Below are 20650 nucleotides of genomic sequence, written 5' to 3'. Positions count from 1 at the left end.
CAGAGTGGAGCTAGCATGTGACACTGCAGGGCACCCCTCACGTACCCTGTCCTTCAGCAAATATGTGTCGAGTACCTGCTATGTCCTGGAGACAGTTTTACACAGTGGGGACACAGCACAAACACAGGCAGAGTCCCTGTGGTGGGCAGAATAAAGGCCGCCCAGTGACATCCACGTCCTGACCCCCAGAATCTGTGACTATGACCTCATGCAGCAAAGGAGACTCTGTGGATGTGAGTAAGTCAAGGACCCTGGGATGGGAGATGATCCTGGATTATCCGGGAGGGCCCTGGTGTCAGCACAAGGGTCCTTATGAATCGGAGGCAGGAGCGCCAGAGTCGGAGGTTGAGATGCGAGGACGGAAGCAGGAAGAAAGATGAAGGATGCTGGATGCTGGAAGATGGGCCACAAGCCAAGGAGGAGGCAACGAACCAGAATCTCTCCAGACCCCCTAGAGGGAGAACAGACCCGCCCTGATCTGACTTCAGCCCAGTGGGACGCATTTCGAACAGAACAGGTAAAAAAGGCGTGCTGTTTGGGGGCCAGCCCAGCGGTGTAGTGGTTAGATTGGCATGCTCTCCTTTGGCGGCCTGGGGTTCACAGGTTCGGATCTCGGGTGTGGACCTACACACAGCTCATCAAGCCATGCTGCGGCGGTGTCCCACATGCAAAATAGAGGAAGAAGGGCACAGGTGTTAGTTCAGGGCCAATATTCCTCACCAAAAAATAAAAATAAAAAAATAATGCATGTTGTTTTAAGCCACTAACTTTGTGGGACTCTGTGACAGCAGCCACAGGGAACTCATGTCGTCCCCGTCCTCAAGGACGGACATCTGGCAGGGTGAGGGTGAGCAGGGTCAGGAACAGACCAGGCAGAAAAGAGCCACATATCAGGCACGAGTGCTAAAGAAAAGTCAGGCAGGATAAGGGGCCCCGGGTGGGCGTGAGGCCTGGGCAGGAGGCCAAGGGGAGTGGAGCTGTGAAGCAGGGTAGCCCTGCTGGGACCTGCTGGGAGGGAATTCCAGGTGGAGGCCGAGGGGTGGCAGCAGCTGAGTCCTGGAGGAGAAGCGGCAGGAGCTGAGGGCAGGGAGGCCACAGGGACCTCGTGTCCTGCCGTGCCGCAGCCGCTGGGGGCCGAGGCAGTGAGGACATGCTCCACCCACTTGGGTCTTACTAGGATCCTCCGGCGGCTGAGTGGAGGGCAAGCTGGGGGCCCCAGGGAGGCAGAGTTCTTCAGTCAGAAGCCCCTGAGAGGGGGCCACGGGGCTGGCCCGCCCGTGCTGGGCAGCAGCGGAGACAAACAGCCCCAGGTGCCGACTGAGATAAGGGCTCTGAGCCCAGAACAGACCCCGGGCCCCTGGCGGCTGCAGCAGGCTTCCTGGAGTGGGCGCCGAGCGTCTGTGCCAGAGCCTGGCGATGGGCGGTGTAAAATGACGAGGAGGGGAGGGAGGGAGTGTTTCAGAGAGAGGAAAGGCCCCCCCGGGAGGGAGAAGGGAACAGGCTAGCGGGGCTGGAGGGAGAGCGAGGGCCAGGCGGCCCGCAAGGCCAGACCCTGGGGGCTGGAAGCCGTGCTGTGGGTCAGGGTTAGTCAGAGCCCAGGAGGCCACCGGAGGGTTGGCAGAGGAGGCTATAAGCAAAGGGCGGGGACAGCCTGACAGAGAGATGGGGGAGAGAATGCGGGTCAGGCCGGAGCTGGGCCGGCCCACGTCCACCGAGGGTAACCCACGTGGTCCTACAGGTACAGCCACGTGGACCCCCCAGGAACACTCCACTTCTGGAGGCATCCCGACGAGGAAGATGTGCACAGCGCTCACGCTCACGGGGCAAGACGCTGGGCTATTCCTCAGAGTTGAACACAGCATCACCGCGACCCGGCAACTCCGCCCCTACTGCAAACCCAAGAGAACTGAACAGACAGTCCGACAGACACAGGCTCGCGGCAGCACCGCTCACAACCGCCAAAAAGCGGACGTGGCCCAGATCTCCATCAACGCATGAACAGAAACACAAAACGTGGTCCATCCACCAACAGGAATGCCGCTCAGCACGGAAGGGGTGAGGTATGGACGTATGAGCGCCAGGAACGAGACCTGAAACATCACTCTAAGCGAAAGAGGCCAGACACAGAAGGCCGTATCACATATGACTCCGTTTATAAGAAATGCCCAAACAGGTAAGTCCACAGTGACGGAAAGCCGACGGATGGTTGCCAGGGGCTGGGGGAGGGAGGCGGGGGAGTGACAGCTTAACAGGCTGGGGTTTCCTTTTGGGGGCAATGACAATGTTCTGGAACTAGACAGAGGTGATGGCTGCACAGCACTGTGAAAGGACTGAATGCCAGTGAACCATTCACTTTACGGTGGCTAATTTTGTTGTGTGAATTTTGCCTCCATAAAAAGAAGAAAAGAAAGCACCGCTCCAGCAGGAAGGGCGCACAAGTGGGAAGAGACAGGAGGAGCCAGAACACTGGCCATCTTGAGGGACACAGAGAAGGAAGGGACCACAATGTTCCCGGGGACGGGGTGGCACCTCACAGCCCCCCAGCATCGGGAATGCTGTCACACTGCCACATCGACCCGAGCGAGAAACGGTTTCCTGCAGCCACATGCCGTGAGCCATAAGGAGAGGAAACTGGAGGCAAAATCAGGGGTTCTCGGAGCAAATCAGGCAGCTCGTGTAAAACCCAGCCAAGGCATCCCAGGTCGAGGTGTGAGACGCTGCTGCTAGAGGTAGAAGGGAAAACCGTTTGTTTCAGGGCTGCAGGCCCCCGGTGCGTTCTCCAGAGCTGCTCTGGTTACTGCAGACCTGGGCGAGGAAGCTGCCCCCGAGGGCAGAGAATCAAGAGTGGGGCCCCAGTGCACGTAGTGACGCACATGCATGGTCTCAACCAAATGCCAGGAGAAGACTCCACGGGAAGGGGCTCCCTGGGCACCTGGAAGCGAGGCCCTCCTCCCAGCTGGGCCCATCGCCAGGCCTCGGGCATGCTGTCCAGTCCCTCGGAGCCTTGCTTTGCTCGTCTGTAACATGGGGACGTGGAGCCTGCCCCCTGAAGGGCAGCTGTAAGCAGTGAATGAAGCTCACAACCACGCGGAGGGCGGCTCCTCCTCCACAGGGCTTGTGTGACTGCATAAAAGAACTCTGGAGGGGCCGGCCCGGTGGTGCAGTGATTAAGTTTGCACGTTCCGCTTCTCCGCAGCCCGGGGTTCGCTGGTTCGGATCCCTGGTGCGGACATGGCACCGCCTGGCAAGCCATGCTATGGTAGGCGTCCCACATATAAAGTAGAGGAAGATGGGCACGGATGTGAGCTCAGGGCCAGTCTTCCTCAGCAAAAAGAGGAGGATTGGCAGCAGTTAGCTCAGGGCTAATCTGCCTCAAAAAAAAAAAAGAACTCTGGAAAGAAAACGGCACTATTGATGGTTACCTGGGGTGTGGGTGGGGGTGGGACCCAGGGATGGAGTGGAAGGGCGACTTCACTGGCACTTCTCTATAGGGTTAGACTTTAAGCCATATGAACAGAACAGCTATTAAGAATGGGCACCAATGATCCCCTTCTCCCGGCTGAGGCTGGACGACAGCACACTCCTACCTATGTCGGCCAGCTCCTCCAGGGCCAGCCGGGACATGCTCTGCCGGTGGCCAGGGTGGTCCAGGCACGCTGCCCCGATGCCGCCTTTCCGGGGTCCAGGCGTGGGGTGCTCCCGACGTCCTGAGGGAGAAGCACATAGAACAGGTAGGATTTAAGGCCAGGGCCTCCGGAATAAAGGAAGGCCCTAAGGGGCCACCTGCTGCTCCAACTTCTCTCCTTAATGTGAAAAAGAACACCCGCTTCAATCCACAGAGACCTCGAACCACTTCGTGTTCCCGCCTCTGATGCCCAGCTCCCCACAACCACACGCGGGAGAACTCTCCCTCCCCGAACTCGAGGTCCAGAGAGCTGGGGCCCCAGAAAGGTGGCATCCACCCCACTCTGACTTCCCCCTCCTCCTCTGGGGCCCCAGACGGGGCTCTCGCCAACCATCCTCACGGCCCAGAAGAACAGGGCCGGGGTGGGGACACGTGGGCGGCAACAGCACTTCCAGGTCAGCACCCTTCGAGGACGCCACCGCTCCTGCGTCACCACCCCCTCAGAAACAGGCGTTCGCACTCCTGTACCCATTTTACAGACGGGGTCACTGAGGCCGGCAAAGGTCAAGCAGAACGGCTCATGGCTGCCGAGCTGGTGATCACAACCCCAGCTAAGAGTTACTGGACGACTGTTCCGTGTCTGGACCCGCTTCGATGCCTACGTAAAAACACCTCCGTTAAAATAAATAAATAACTAAAAACAGACAAAAAACGGGGCTGGCCCAGTGGCGCAGCAGGTAAGTTTGCACGTTCCACTTCGGTGGCCCGGGGTTTGTCGGTTCAGATCCCAGGTGCAGACATGGCACCGATTGACAAGCCATACCGTGGCAGGCGTCCCACATATAAAGTAGAGGAAGATGGGCACAGATGTTAGCTCAGGGCCAGTCTTCCTCAGCAAAAAGAGGAGGATTGGCAGCAGATGTTAGCTCAGGTCTAATCTTCCTCAAAAAAAAAAAAAACCTCCATTAGTAACCAACAACGGAATATTATTCGTCCAAGAAAAGGAATGAAATACCCACACTAGTCCGACCCGGACGAACCTTGAAAACACCACGCTCAGTGAAAGGAACCAGCAACCAAAGCTTCCACGGTTCCATTTATACAAAATGTCCAGAACGGGCAGGCAGATCCGCAGACACAGAAAGCAGACTCCTGGCTGCCAGGGGCTGGGGGGAACGGGGACCTAGGGAGGTGGCAGCCAAACGGCACGAGTCCTTTTTGAGGAGATGAAAATGCCCTAAAATTGACCGGGGTGAAGGTCGCACAACCCTGTGAACGCACTGGGACCCAGTCACCCGTGTGCTTCAAACGGCAGACCTGGGTGCTGCGTGAATTCTCTCTCGATCGAGGTGTTTTAAAAAGTCAACGAAGCAGAGTGAAGACAGCACATGCAGCCGGGTCCAGTTCTTAACAGAAAAGACACGCACAACATTGTTTCAAAAATGCTGTTTCCTGTGAGTTCTAGGATTAGGGTTTATAAATCCATTTATTTGGGCTTTTTCTCATTTTTTGCAAAAGCCTGTATTGCTCGTAATATAAAGTTATTTGAACCAAAAAAAATACGCGACTGACACATAATTTTAAAATGCTTGCCTTCTTCTTCCCCTAAAAACCTGTTAGCTTGGTGCTGCTTTCTATCTCCAGTTTACAGACGAGGAAACTGAGGCAGAGACCGAGGGTCACTTGCCCATCAAGAGGCAGCGCTGTGGGACGTCCTCACCCACGACACTGGACGGAGGTATGAAAGGGAAGAGAGTCGGGGAGGGCCCGGGGGATGGACTCTAACTGAACATGAAAACACGTGTGTGCCCGAGACTCCGCAGGCCCCGTCGGACTCACACCAGCAGAGTGTGCGCGTCGGTGCAGAGAATGACACGGCCCCCGAAATGGCCCCAAACTGGGAACAACCTAAGCACCCACAAGCCGTGGGGGAGAGCGAGGCCGGGCAGGGCGCTCTGCGGCTGTGCAGGGGCGTCCATGGCCACGCGTCCCCCACGGGGTCTCACCATCAGGGTGGGCAGAATCGCAGGCGCAGAGGATGATACACAGCAGGATCCCGAGTGTCCAAAGTTCAAAGCCAGGCAAAGTGAACCCGCCAGGGAAGAGTCAGCAAGGCACTCGCCTCGACACGGAGGGACACGGGGCGGGCGCCCTCTGCTCCTTGGTCTGGGTGCCGGTCCCGGCGTGTGTTCACGTGTGAAAATTCAGTGAACCTGCACGGGTTCTGATGGTGTCAGGGAGTCATCAGGGCGCCCAGGAAATGACGGCGGTGGGCCTGGAAAGGCCACGTGGAGTCTCCCGCAGGAAGCGGGGGCGAGAGTGGACGGGGGTGAGCGTGGCTGAAGCCAACCGCAGCGGAGGGCGGGGGAGAGGAGGCTGGCAGTGTAGACAGGGAGGGGGGAGAGGAGGCCGGCTGTGTGGACAGGGAGGGGTGCATGCAGGCCTCACCCAGTCATTTGACAGCCATGTCTTAGGTGGAGCACCGGGGCCCTGGACACAGAGGGGAACCGATTTGTGCCCTCACCAGTGCTCAGGCTGAGAGAGGGGCCCAGACACGAAAGGATCAGCATGAGGAAGGGAGTTAACCTCTACTAGAAATGGGTAGAAACTGACAGAGGGCCCGGAGCTTGCTGAGGCCGCACACGGGCAGGGGAGGCCAGCTCCTGACACCAATGGGCGCCAGGGGCACAGCTTCCCCTGCCGGCGAGGCCCTCCCTGTGCCCACAGGATGATGCCATGTAGACACAGGCTGTGGCCAGAGTCCAGGCCTGCAGTCCCCAGGAAGGGGGCTCTTGGCTGGACAGAGTGGACAGCGGTCCTCTTGACCACCAGCATCCCCTCCCCACCCGCCAGTAACTCACGCACTGTCTCTCTCACACACACACATGCACACACAGCCCGTGCAATGTTGAGTGAAGCTCCACTCCAGGCACCAAGGATGGACCACAGGGCCTTTGCTTGGTCAATCGCAGCACCAAATTCCCTGAACCGCAGAGATCAGTTCAGAGTGATCACATGACTCCAGCTGGTCCGATCAGAGTGAATTTCTAAGATTTCTGTAAAAGCTACTGAGAAGACAAACGTTTTAAATTTCTTCTGCAGGACCTGAACCTGAGAGGACATGGGCCTGGAGCTACCAAAGGTCATCATACGAAACTGAGAAAAATGAAGCCAATGGCAGAAGACAGAGAGATGGAGAAAAAAATCCCTAAAACACTGTGTGCCTGCAGCCAGCTGTACCTGAAAGCAAAGATCCAATAAATTCTCTTTTCCACTTAAGCCAGTTTGGGTTACAGATGACCTGTCACTTCTAACAAAATGAGTGCTAATATTTTCTCTTCGAAAAATCTGTGCATATTGAAACACTTGATAAAATCTGCCTCAATATTCTTTACTTTAAAAGAATAAAACGATCAACGCCCACACTGTTTTTCTTTTTATTGTGGTACGAGCAAATGAATTTCATTTCCGAAAACTCTGAGGGGGAAATCCAGCTTAACCACAGAGAGATGACACGCCCCAGACGGCCTCACCCTGCCCCCGCCGCGGGTCCGGGGTCTCATCCACAGGGCCCGAGGACGCTGCTTGCCTGGATCCAAGCTCCTCTGTGCCGGGCAGAGAACACAGTCTTTCCACCAACCTGGTCGGCTCCGTGTTGCCGAGATTGACCCCCAGACCTCTCTCTACCCCACGGCTCCTTTCTAAGTGGCAAAACGGCCTCACAGCATCAAGGAAGCTCGTTGAAGGGGGAGCCTCCCAGAACCCGGGCGCGAGTGCGATTTCTGCAGAGTCCCCTCCAGTCTTCCTCAGCTGCACGCACATTTTGTAATCGACTCTGTCTGCTCACACACACCCCATCAGCCCAGAGGACCCCAGACCCCAGAATACTCAGCCCACCGCCCTGGCCCCCAGGAGCATGGCCCAGCACCGGGGGGGGGCGGGGGGGGGACGATCGGGGGAGCAGGAGAGGACGGGGGAGAACACAACTGTGTCCAGACAACACGTATGTGCTCCGGACAGAGACTCTGGCGGCCACCACCACAGGCACGCAACGTGGCCTAGCACCATGGCAGCGGGACCCCCGACCCAGTGCCCCCAGTGCGCTGCGGCAGGAAGGACATGCCTGTGAAGAACTCGCGCCCCCAGGGTGTAGCCTGAAACCGGTGAAGCTTCTGGCATTGCTGCTCCCAAGGAAACACCCCCAGGGATCAAAGGACAGAAAAATGACAGCACGACGGGGACGGAAATCAGACCGAACCGGAGAGAGACATCCCCCCAGACATTGTCATAAAAAGAGAGAGAGCGGGGGAGGGTGGGGCACCATTCCAGACTGAAAGACGCCCAAACACCTCACAACCTCACAAGCCAGAGCCGCAGGCGAACCCAGACGGGACTCCAGTCCACAAAAGGCAGTGACAACATTCCCGGGATAACCAGGCCAATGGACAGTGGACGAGGTTAAAGGAGTTCCTGTGGATTCTCAGGGGTGAGGATGGTGTCGGGTCACACGGCAGAAGGTGTCCTGTGCTGGGGGACGCCGGCTAATGTGGTAGGAGGGCTGGCAGGGGGCTGCCCCTTACTCTCCAACAGTTCAGCCAAGAGAGCCAGAGACACAGAGACACACAGAGACAGAGACACAGAGAGACACACAGAGACAGAGAGAGACATACAGAGACAGAGAGAGACAGAGACACAGAGAGATACACAGAGACAGAGAGAGACAGAGACACAAAGCGACACAGAGAGAGACAGAGACACAGAGAGGCAGAGACACAGAGAGAGACAGAGACACAGAGAGACAGAGAGGGAAAATCCAGAAGGAACGGTACCAACTTCTGGCTCAAGGTCGGCGTGTGCTCCGTGCGTTTTTCTGTAGTTGAACAATTTCTGTGAACAGCCGCAGAGGGAAGGGGGTGGGGAGGGAGAAAGGCCACCCTCGTGTGGCCCCGTGACCCTCATAAACTCTTAACCCGTCTATCAGGGAACAAAACTGAGTCATGAGGTGTGGACACCGGCTCAAGGTCGCACGGTGACTCCGCCCCAGGCCGCCCTTGCTCCCATCTCTGTGGCTTCTCTCCTGGGCACAGGGAAGCCGGGGTCTTCGTGTCACCCTTCTGACAGCTCTCCACTGTCCAGGAGCCATGGCAGCAGGGTCCAGTTTCAACCAGCCTCCCCTCCACCTCCTGGGCTCTCCCCCTCCTCCATCTTCCTTGAAGCCCAGGCCACCTGCTCCCTCAGGTGCACTCTGCTGCTTCAGTCGGCTGTGTGGCCCTGCTGAGGGTTGTGCCCTCTCTGGGCTGGGACGGAGCCAGAGCCCTGCCCTGCCTCTCTCACTGACTTGCTGCCAAGTCCCCAACGATGCTGGGGGAAGGCCCTGGGCAGGGGCAGGGAGGGGGGCGGGGCAGAGAGCCCAGGAGAAAGGCCCCAGGAAGACAGGCAGGCGAGGTCTAGGAGTGACGTGCACACCCTTCTATACACGTGCACACACGTGCCTGGCTCCTCTGTGGTGCAGCTCTGGGCCACCGCCTCCAGGAAGCCCCCCGCCGGGACACTCCTTCCTGCTCCAGTGTAGACGGTGATTCCAGATCAGCCCCTCACCAACCCCCATTTCATGCCAGCGACTGGACCTGCCGCACCCCCAACCCGCAGCCCCCGGGGTCACCTGACCCTGGAGGCCACGGTCTCTGAAGGCAGGGGAGGCAGCTGGGGTGGAGGCGCAGAGCAGCTGGCCAGGGCCGGGCGCACACACAGGATCGGGTTTGCTCCCTGGCAGCACACAGGGCACAGAGCGCCAGGCAGGGCAGGCCCCGCCACCTGCCTCCTCCATGGCTGAGCTCGGCACCCAAGCTGGGGGGCAGCTCCATGAGGGTCTGGGGGGCGGTGGGGGTGACAGCCGGCCTGCAGGGAGCCCCCACCACTGCAGTGAAGGTGAGAGGGGAAACGCCATCATCTACACCCCCAGCTCTCAACGCGGCCCAGGCAGCTGGTCTGCAAGGAGCGCCGGCCCAGCCTGCTGAGCCAAGAGCCGTGTGCACGTCCCTGGGCCACCCAACAAGCCTGGCTGCCGTGCACAGTGGGGCCGGGCGCTGTCACCACCCCGGGGGAGCACCCAGTCCTGTCGGGGGCCTGGCGGCCACATGTCATCACACTGACACCCACGGCCCTGTCCCCACAGCCTCCTGGAGCTTCTGGAGTCCTGGGCCCCACTTTGGTGGCCTGGCCTGGAACGCTCCGTCGGCCACCAGCCAGACAAACAGCTCGAAGGCCACCTCCGGAGGGCACCAGGGGTCCCCGACGGGAAATGCAGCGCTCCTGCTGGGGACCCGCCCGCCCCCGGGGAGGGGAACACGTCTGGAACATTCTTGCTTGAAAAGCTGGCAGGAAGCACTGACCACCAGGGTGGAAACCTGACAGACCAGTGTCACCCGCCCTCCCTCCGCACCGTGGCTCCGCCCAGGGGCCCGGCCAGGGACCCGCTCAGAGCCGCCAAGCCAGAAGGCGGTGCTTCTCCCCAGACTCTGCTTTAACCAAACAGAGAGATTCACACCTTTTCTCCTTCACAAGCTCCAGAGCTCGGCCCCCATCACCCACGTCCAGGAGCCCAGGCAGCGCTGTCTGTTGCAGTTTGCACACTCGGCCGTGAGTGTGTCACACAGAATGCGTCCTTGTGGTGGCAACAGCTGGTTGGGGGGTGTCTGTCGGGGCGAGCCCGGTGAGCCCCCCCCCGCAGAGCTCTCCCCACCGCACGGGGCTGCTCTATGCACCCGGACCAGAGCCCGGCGGCCTCCCCAACCCCTGCCACACGCGGTCAGCCAGACCCCATCCCATGCAGGGTGGAAGCCTGGCCAGGGCGGGAGGAAGCCCACCCTCCACGCTGGCACTAAGGGCTTGGGAGTTCCCGGGGGGCCAGTGTCCTGCTCCCCCAGGCCAGGAGCCCCAAGCAGTGCTGACGGGCTGGGAGGCACCCAACAGAGCAGTGGGCACCTGTGCCGGTGAGGCTGGTCCCACCGGCCTTGTGATGGCTGATTTTATGTGTCGGCTTGGCTGGGCTACAGTGCCCAGCTGTTCTGGTCAAGCCTAGATGTTGCTATGAAGGTATTTGTAGGTGTGATTAACATTTACTTGGTTCGATCCCAGGTTTCAGCACCAAAAGACCCCAAAAAACAAAACAAAACAAAACAAAACATTTACAGTGAGTTGACTCTGAGTAAAGCAGACCACCCTTGACGGTGTGGGTGGGCTTTGTCTAATCAGTTGAAGGCCTCAGAGGAAACACTGAGGTTTTCCAGAGAAGGAGCTCTGCCTCAAGACTGCAGCACAGAATTCCTGCCCAGGAATCCAGCCTGCAGGGCTGCCCTACAGATTCGAGACTTGCTGGTCCCCACAACTGCGTGAACCAAAGCCTTAAAACAACTCTCTTTATGTAAACATCTCCAACTGGTTCTCTTTCTCTGGAGAACCAGGGCTGACACAGGCCTCTTCCACACTTGGGCTTCTCTTTCCCACGAATTTTTGGGACCACAAGACAGTGGCACCGGGAAGGCTCCCAGGGGAACATCTGGTGCGGTCAACTCTCATTGTAGAGCAGGCAAACGGAGGCCCAGAGAGGGGAAGGGACTTGTCCAAAGCCACACAGCACATCAGCGGGATCTTGAAACCAGGTCTCCTGACTCCAGCGTAGAACCAGAACGACTCCAAATACGACAGGAAATGTCAAAGATATTTTTTTAAATGCAAGGAGGAAAACAACCATCGGCACATCCCACCACCCGGAACCACCACAGTTAACTCTTTCTCATCTTTGCTCCCAGGCAGCTCTTGGCGTGTCGTCCCACATGGCGCCAGGATGCAGCTGTGACCCCCAGGCAGGTCTCGGGTCTCCGCACTGGGACCCCCGCCTCATTGGGTGTCTCGAAGAACCCACGGAAAAGTCATGCTGGCAGTCAATCCGCCAGCATTGACCGCCAGTGCCCCAGGCACCTCCTGGTAACCGTGGGGCCCAAGGTGCGCCTCCGCGGACAGCGATGCCCCGTGTGGACCAGGACGCGCCCCGGGGGGGCCCACCCGGCCTCGGGAGCCGCTTCACACCGGGGGAGCTGTAGGTAAGTGACAGCAACCCCAGTCATCCTCGTCACACTCGCGGGAAGTCCGCCCTGTCCGGCAAACCTCGTCGGCTTCTCCCCTCCCCCATCTGCCCCCCCCAAAACCCCCAGCCGTGCCTCCATTCGCGCTCCCCTCTCAATATTCCTGATCTGCAGATGCCTCTGTCCTTCAGACTCTCTTCACCCAGCGACACCTCCGCCCGGCTCCCTCATGAGTGAAATTAACTCTTTCCCATGTGTTCACTTGTCACCCGTGTGACAGTCAGGATTTTATCCTTTCCCGAAAATTATCTTCTAAAGTAACTTTGCTCTGGGCACCCAGCCCCTTGCAGTGTGCAGGCACCGCAGGAAGGAAAGGCAGTTCTGTTCCCGCCTTACTGACAAGAAAAAGGGCTGGAGGGAGGTGACTCCATAGCCTGCGGCTCTCCAGCCTGTAACCTCCCACACGCCCTTGCCCTGGGCGTTCTGCCCTCCTGCACCTGTGGCCACAGCCACGCAACCCTGCCCATCAGAGCCTCTCCCAGACCACACACTGTTCCTGCCGGCCCCAGGACCTTTGCACAGACTCTTCTCTGTGACTTGTTAAGTTCTTTCTGTCCCTGTGTGGTATTTTCTTCTAACAAAAAAATATGTCATTTCAACACCAACTCTCATTCTCTGACACCAAGTCGGTGTCTGACAATTCAATCCTCTTCTGACACAAACTACCCAGAGTTAGCACAGACCCCACAGGATTAAGAGTCAGTCCCACAGACTGCCCCCACTTCAGACGCCAGTCGCAAGTTCCCAGTCCCCAGGCTAGCTGCACTTCTGTCTGACTTGGCTACAGATTTAGGGGTTCCCATGACACCCCTCAGGTTCAACAATTGGCTAGAACGACTCACAGAACTCGGGGAAGCGCTTCTCTTACGAGGACGGGGTTACTGCAGAGGATGCGACTCAGGAACAGCCAAACAGGAGATGCACAGGGCAGGGCGTGGGGGCGGGGTGGGCACAGCGCTCCTGCGGCTCGGGTGCCACCCTCCCAGCACAGGGTCACCACTGGGAGCTCTCAGCCCCACGGCCACATCACGCAGGCTCCATCGATTAATCCCCGCCATTGGCCACCGAGGTGGACATACAGCGCTCTCTCCTGCCCTGGGCGAGGGCGGGGCAGACAGTTCTGGGCCCTCTGGTGCCTACCGCCCATCCTGAAGCTCCGAGGGGTCTCCCCTGGAGCCCCCACGGGAGCCTGAACTCAGGGAAGGACAAGGGGGCTCATTGTGACCAATGAGGACACGCCCGGCACTCAGGACACCCCGGGCTGTGGGATCGAGGGCCAGGGACCCGGGCAGAGACCAACAGATCTGTGTGACATCACAGCCGCCCCACCCAGCTCCGAGGATCCTCCCTCTCCATCCGAGAGCGCAGCAGTCCCCCCCCCCCCCCATGCCGTGTCCGAGCTCCCCACCGGGCACCAGTGCATCCTCGTTTTGCGATGCTTCAGTCAGTGTCACTGCGGGGCTCACGCGCCAGAGAAAGTTTCACGAGGATGGGGCTCCAGGCTGACCTGCTCACACAGGACCCCTCCCGCCCAGGACGGGCCTGGTGTGGGCGGGCCTCCAAGAATGCCGAGACCGAGGGCAAACACCCGGGCGGTACAGAAGGACCCTCTGTCTTCGCAAGGGCTTCACAGCCCCAGATCCACCCCACCTTCCCCGGCTTCAAGTCCACACCCTTAGTACCTTCCTGAGCCCACTGCCAGGCGCTTACCCTGGAGCCTCTGCCGGCCGGGGGTGGACACCAGGAGCCATCGGTGCCAGGAGGCCGCATGGCTGGAGTCACGGGCGGGAACGGGCGTGCCGCCACGGGGAGGTCATGCCAAAGAGACCTCAAATCACCCAACTCTTCCATCTACAATTCACGACAAAATGGTTTGTTGCCATAAAAATATACATGCACATGACACGGAGACCCTCACAGCGACCGTCTTGATGCCGCAGCTGCAAAAAACCTTTGACACCTGGGCAACAAGCACACATGTCACCAGGGTGGCGAGGTCCGTGCAGGGCGGACGAGGCAGAGCGTGCGCTGTGGGGTCTGCGCCACCTGGGTCGTCTCAGAAGGGGGCGTCTGACCAAGGCCTGGCGGGGTGGGGGGGGCCGCCAGCATCATCCAGGCCGAGCCTGTATTTGACAGGGAGGCCCCGAGACCAGAGAGAGGGGGCTGGCACGGTCACAGCAGAGGCAGGGACATGCAGTCCAGGTGTGGGAGACACACAGCTCTTGCCAATGCTGAGAAGGGGTCACACTGAGCTGGGATTTTCCTAACGGCACCTCATAAAAAGTAATCTTTGGGGCCAGCATGGTGGCGTAGTGGTTAAGTTTCAGCGCTCCACTTCTGCCGCCTGAGGTTTGTGGGTTCGAATCCCAGGTGTGGACCTACACACCACTCATGAAGCCATGCTGTGGCAACATCCCACAGGTCTTAGCTCAGGGCCAATCTTCCTCACCAAAAAAAAAAAAAAGTAATTTTCACCCTTTCACCTCAGACAGGTGACAAATTTATTGACACAGGCCCCTACTACCCATTTGTCATCACAAACACCAGTGGGTCCCCGGCCCTGGTGAGAAGGTATGTGCAGACCATGCGTCCAGGAGGGAGGGCCGGAAGCCCCTGGAACCTGGGCACCACACCTGGGGGAGACGGCAGCAGCAAGCTGCAAACGAGCTGGGACCTGCCACGACCCTGTCAGTGGCCCACCCGCCCCAGGCCCGGGCGGCCAGGCCCTCTGAGAGGGATGGGGTCTGTGAGGAGCTGCCGAGGCAGCGCCCTCCTGTGGTTCTTGCAGACACTAACACCGAGACTCACTCAGGGCTGTCCCCACGGCCTTCTGGGCAGACGAGGCCGCTCCCTCCCAGCACCCCGGCTGCCCTGCGGGGGTCCCCTGTCCCATGGAGCTGTGCCCCTGTCACCTGCACAGCCCTGCAGCACAAGGAGCTGGCGCGCCCCACATCCCAGGGCCCACCTGATCTAGGGGTAACCCTAGCTCCCTTTGCCAAGGGTATTGGGGAGGCCAAGCTGAGCCAAGCAGCACATGGCAATTTCCCTGGCCACAGGGATGGGCTCATTTAGGCCCGGGAGGCACCAGGAAGAGCTTTCGCAGTGCTTCGGGGAAAGAAGATCCCTTGCTGTCAAGAGAGGGCCACTGAAGGGGTCTCTCTACACAGCTGTGTATAAAGACGAGGCCTGGAGTGGCTGTAGACAACTTGCTGCCCTCCTGAAGATCCAGCAGCCCACAAAAAGTGCAGGAAATGGCTAAGTCCTGATCAAGCCATACCTGACATCCGTCCCATCCCCAGGCCTTTTCGGCTGCATGGGCCAATAGATCCCCCTTGACTTTCGGTCCAGTTCAGAGTTGGGTTTTCTGTTAGTTATAGTCAAAAACGTCCTGATGCCTCCAGGAGGCCCTGCCCACCCCAGGCTAGGAGAGGGCTTCCTCTGGCTCCTGCAGCCTCAGCTCCGTCACAGCCTTCGTCAGCCATCACCACGGGTCTGTGTGTTCGTCCTGACCTATCGCCAAGGGCTCCCTGACAGCCAAGGCCATTTCTGACTCACGCCTGAGTCCCAACCAGGCGAGGGCGGTGAGCAGGAGCTCAGCGGGCGTCTGTCGAATAAGAGAACAGACAAGGGGCACGCAGCAGAGCCCAGCACTGGAGGCCTTGCCGGCCGGGTCCCACCCACGCTCCCAGTCACTCCCACTGCCTGCCTCGCTCTCTCCCTTCTCCGCCACCCGAGCCTGCTCTGTCCCTGAAGAGGACACAGCTGGGGCCTCTGCCACAATCTGCAGCACCCACACTCAGACCTGCTGGCACGGGGACCCTGGGCCCTCTCCTCTCCTCCCTAAGGGACATGCAACCGTGTGCTCTCCACCCCAACTCTGCACTCCAATATCCCAGACACCTCCACACCTCCCATGAGCCCCTGAGTGCCAACAGCTTCCTGTGGTCCTTGGAATAAAATTCAACCCCCTACAAACCCCTGAAGGACTCTTTGTGGCCTGGCCATGCCGCCCCCCGGAACGCATCTCATACCACCTCCCCTCCACCCTATTCTCTCTGCTCCACGACACAGGTCTCTGGGTGCACCTCTAACACACCAAGCTGTTCCTGCCTCAGGGCCTTTGCACATGCTGTCCCTACTACCTGGAACGCACAGCTCCTGCAGGGAGTAACTGATCCATAAATAGTTTCTACTATGATCGTTGGCTCAAGTCCAATCCAGTCATTCAGTTGGATTCACGTCCACCTCCTCCCTGGCCTCGTTGGAAACTGCAGTGGGGTCCACAGGACCCAATAAACCCACCCTCTACCTTCAGATGCCTCTTTCCAGAGGGATCCTGTTATAGTCTAGCCAGGGCAAGGAGAGACTGTCCCTCAATGTGGCCGGAGAGAAAAGCACCCCAGGTCCCAGGGACGGTCAGGCCACTCTGTGCCTCCCAGAGCCGGATGGTTCTGATCCTCTCTGGGGCCCCACCCAGACCCCGGGACCTCTGCAGTGTGGGCCACCAGCCCCCAGGCAGCTGCCGTGAGAGAGCAAAGGATGCAGAGTCAGAGGACGGGTGCCAGCCCGGGTCACCCCGACTCACGGTGCCTCCCAGTGAGGCTGGTTGACCCCTCTCAGACCCACCCCCTCGTCTGCGAGATGGGCACAGCCCCACCGCCAGCACCAGATGAGGACAGGAGACAGTGACAGGCAGGACCTCACACTGCAAGGTGGGCCCACCCACAGACAAGGCAGGCAGGGGAGGGTCGAGGCGGACGGAGGCCAAGCACAAGCCTCTCCTACAGGGGAGTGGCCGCGGGGGCCTGGGGACCGACACGGGGAGTGGCCACGGGGGCCTGGGGACCGACACTGCGTACATAGACCATGTTTGGGTCCTGATGAAAAACAACCATTAAAGAAAAACCTAAAGGAAATTTTGATATTGGAGGCAACTGGGAATCCAAATACTCTTGGATGTCCAGGAGTTACTGTTACTTGTTTTAAGTGTGATAATAATATCGTGGTCACGTTATAAAGAGGGATTCACACAGCAACATCCGTGGAGCATGAGGGCTGCAAACTGCTTTAAAATAATGTGGGAGTAAGAAAGTGAGATGGGGCGAGAGGGTGGGGGTCAGCGGGGGGGAGGTTTGTGAGCAGATGGGGGCCTGGGGGTGAGCAAGTGGGGGTGAGCAGGTGGGGGCCTGGGGGTGAGCGGGAGTGGGCAGCAGGAGGGGGCAGCCGCAGGGCCAGCCAAGGCCGGGGGGCAGCTTGGCATGGCTGCCGCTGGGACATCCGCTTACTTTTGAACATCTGAAATTCTCCATAAGCAAAACCAGAAACGCAGAAAGCAGCCCCGCCCCGTAAAACGCACGGTGCCACAGCACAGAGCCAACGTGGTGGCCGGAAGCGTCAGGGCCATGGCTGGGGCAGGGAACCCCGAGAACCTGAGAGCCGCAGGCCTGGAGAGGGGCCCGCAGGGCGCGTGGCCACCCGCTTCCCACCCAGCCGACCGGGCCTCCTGGCCTTCCTGCAGATAAGAACATGGGCGGCCCTCCCACCGCACCCCCCCCACCCCGGGTTTCTTTTGCTTGTTTGAATTTTATGACCAGGTGGGGGAAGGGAGGGGACGGCTTCCCAGAAGTTTCTGGACTCCTGACCAGTCAAACCAGTTCCTTCTGACGGACAGTCATTGGCCTCCAACTGAAAAAGGACTTCGGGCTGCCCTGCCCCGTCGGGGATCATGAAGAAAGTGAAAGAAAGTAACTCATTTGATTTTCCCGATAACCCTATGAGAGGTAGTAACACTGTCCGGATCTTACAGATGGGGAAAGCAAGGCACTGAGTGCCTAGAAACTCAAGGTCACACGGCCAGGGGTTGGGAGTGGGGGGGGCTCCAGGGCCAGCTGTTGAGCACCGCCCGCCAGGTCCCTCCCCGGAGCCTCAGGTGCCCTCGTGAGAGGAGAGAGCACGGCCAGGCCTCAGTGGGGCTCCGCCTTCCAGGGACCCAGAAACCCGGCTGGTGGCCAGGGCGGTCGCAGAGCAGTGTGCTCGCGGGCGGCCGAGTCCCACATGGGCATCTTCAAGGACACCCCACTCCCACAGTGCCGGGCCGAAGGGCTCCCCTCAAATGTGCCCGGGGAGGCCGGAGCCTCTGGACACGCGTGGCGCATCTCCCCCAGCATCCATCCTCGTCCAAGGATGGAGGGAGAAGTTAGCTGCGTGTACCCCACGCCAACCCACACAGACCCAAGGGGCAGGCCCAGCAGGCTCCAGGCATCTCCACCCTCGGTGCCCAGGGAGGAGGCACAGCCAGTGGGGGCCTGCACGCTGCAGCCACAGCGCAGCTGGCGTCGAGGCCTGGCTCTCACTCGCTGGCCGCGTGACCTCGGGAAGTCAGCCAACCCTCCCCGTCTCAGGTTCCTCATCTGTAAAAGTAACAGTCTCGGCCTCACGGGCTGCGCGACGAGGAGGGAGACGTGCAAGCGTGAAGTTGGGGCTGGACAGCTGCTGGGGACAGCGACCTGGACCATTCTGGGGAAGGATGGCCGACAGGGTCATTTTACAGGTCAGTAGCTGAAGCCCCGAGAAGGAGAGTGACCTGCTCAAAAACTAGCTCTCTGACTCCTTTGATGGCTCTTTCTCACCCTCCTGCGGCCTCAGCGCCTCAGTTTCCCCACCAGTGAGAGAGGGCAAAATCAGGGAATGGGATGGGTTTTAAATGTGGTGAAAGATCCGCATGTGAGGCCCTCCTGGGTGGCCTGAGCTCTGGCTGTCCTCGACCGGAAGCCACCGCTGACGGCGTGCCCATGACCGGCTGGGCCTGGGACGAGCTTGTTAGACGCCGTACGTCCACGGATGTTTAGTTAAGGAAGTTTCCAGACCTTAGACCATCTCACTGAGGTCAAATTTCAATGACTCAATGACGTTATTCAAGTAAATTCCTATCCACTCCACCACAGGTCCCCGTGGCGACTTCCACCCCCGACACGTGAATTATCCCAGCCACCTGCAGTCCCCCAGCCTCCGTGTGACCTCAACATGCCAAGCCCTTCACTGCCTACCTCCTCTCACCCATTCCTTCAGCTCAACGGTCGTCTCCTCCAGGAAGCCCTCCTCCCATAAGCTCGGGCTTCCGTCTATCACACAGTCACCAGACTCTGTGGGCAGGGAGAGGGCAGGTGGCTGTCCACAAGGACGAGCGGGGCTCAGGCCGGTGTCCCGTGTCCCTCTGCACCCCCGTCCCTGCCCTGGTGCTGGTTTGAGGAGTGGTTATTCACTGCATCAACAGGGGAACTCACAAACAAGATCCTAAACCTGCCAACAGAGACGGAGGAAGGATGCTCACTCTGGAGTCTGGATTCTGAGTTCTGGCCTGGACAAATGGCAACATTGTGGCAACTCATAGACAAGGGGAAGCTGCAGCCCAGGGCTCTCTGGACCCCACACAGCCTCTGACTAGACCTCAAGGCCTGCTGCCCCCACAGCCAAGGCCATGTGCCGGCTGCCAACAAGCATCACAGGCACCCCTCCCCTCCGGCCAGATCCTTCGTCTGAGGCCCAGGCGGTGGGGACGCCCAGCCAGCACCCACACCTGGCTCCAGGATTCTCAGGGGCCCGGGCCAGCGTTGGAGGACAGGGAGAGCAGCCAGGGCCGCTCCCCTAACTGGCGATTCCGCGGGCTAATTAGCCCTGTAAGTTAAGTCTCCGGCCTACTAACCCTCGGGGCTTCCATCCCCTGTGCGCTGCAGGGGCCAGCAGCCCCGCTGAGCCCCCGAGTTTAAATTAGCGCAGCACCTGCCCTGCCTCAGTTTCTCATCTGCGAAGCAGGACCGATGCTTCCAAGCCCCCTCAGGTTCAGGGTGAGGGAGCTGATGTGCCCGTACCCTGGGTGACCCCGCATCGGAGACCCTGAATTAGGGGAAGAAAAGGGGGGACAAGCGAAAGTTTGATCTGAGACAGCCCAGCTCAACCAGACCAAAACAGGAAAACACAGGGAGAGAAGTCTGGGGGGAAGGAGGGGGTGCAGGGAGAGGGGGGAGGGAGGAGGCGGGAGGAGGGAGAGGAGGGGGATGCAGGGGGGAGGGAGGGGGCGGGAGGAGGGAGAGACAGGGGTGCAGGGGGGAGGGAGAGAAGGGGGATGCAGGGACGGGGGAGGGAGGGGGTGGGAGGAGGGAGAGAAGGGGAAGGGGGTGCAGGGACAGAGGGCGGGGGGACCCAGGGAGGGGAGACGGGCGGGCGCAGTGGGAGAGGAGCGCGCCCTCGGGGAAAACCGGGTAGGCTGGGGCCGGGGAAGGGGACCCGGCCGGGCGGGCGGGAGCGGGGACCAGGACCGCGCCCGTCTCTGCCTCGCGTCACCCACCTGCCAAGGGGCCCGTCCGGCCCACGGCCTCGGAGCCCGCGCGGCGCCTCCCTCGGGCCCAGGCGGGCGCCCTCCCGTGGACACCAGCCTCACCTGGCCGCCGCTCACCTGAGGCTCACCTGGGCTCCGCTGGGCCCGCCTCCCCTGGCCCCGCCCCTGGCCCGCGCTACGTCCCGGGGGGCGGGGTCGCGGCGGGGACGGGGCGGGGCACCGGTGGCCCCGCCTGGTGGGCGGGGAGGGTGGAGCATGCGCGCTCGGAGGCCCTCGCCGAGCCCCTATCCGCACACCTACGGGGGCCGCCTCTCTCGTGTCCGCGTTTCCAGGCTGTGCGCGGTGAGGCTGGCGGGGGCGAGACTGGCGAGGCGTCGAGAGGAAACTTTCATTCAATAGGTTCCCCCAGAGCATCCTCTGGGCCGGGTGCTGACTTCGCAGGACTGTGGCGGGGCCCCCCCACCGTGGGCTGAGAACCCCACAGTCCCAGAAGCGGCCCTGACCCAGGCTGAGGAGCAAGGAGGGCTTCCTGGAGGAGGGGGTGTG

General features: G+C 60.1%; 1 protein-coding gene across 11 annotated transcripts in view; it reads right to left on the bottom strand.

Annotated features, from left to right (window-relative positions):
* The window catches only part of ARHGAP8 (Rho GTPase activating protein 8), a 71924-nt gene extending 51548 nt beyond the window's left edge, over positions 1 to 20376 (bottom strand). For 3 of the 11 annotated variants that reach the window (XM_070254407.1, XM_070254400.1, XM_070254404.1), the window contains exons 1-2: positions 20114 to 20271; positions 3588 to 3707 (exon numbers count right to left, since the gene is read on the bottom strand). In XM_070254407.1, the coding sequence (XP_070110508.1) occupies positions 3588 to 3624 (37 nt within the window). In that variant the 5' untranslated portion in view covers positions 3625 to 3707; positions 20114 to 20271. Of the gene's footprint in view, positions 1 to 3587; positions 3708 to 8458; positions 8536 to 12611; positions 13033 to 20113 lie in introns of those variants that run through there. The other 8 variants (XM_070254409.1, XM_070254403.1, XM_070254408.1 and 5 more) reach the window with 5 other exon arrangements.
* Positions 20377 to 20650: the final 274 nt, after the last annotated feature.

Source organism: Equus caballus, chromosome 28 (genome assembly GCF_041296265.1).
Source record: "Equus caballus isolate H_3958 breed thoroughbred chromosome 28, TB-T2T, whole genome shotgun sequence".
NCBI lineage: Eukaryota > Metazoa > Chordata > Mammalia > Perissodactyla > Equidae > Equus > Equus caballus.
Note: the sequence above shows the minus strand (reverse complement) of the source record. Positions and strands in the feature narration are given on the sequence as shown.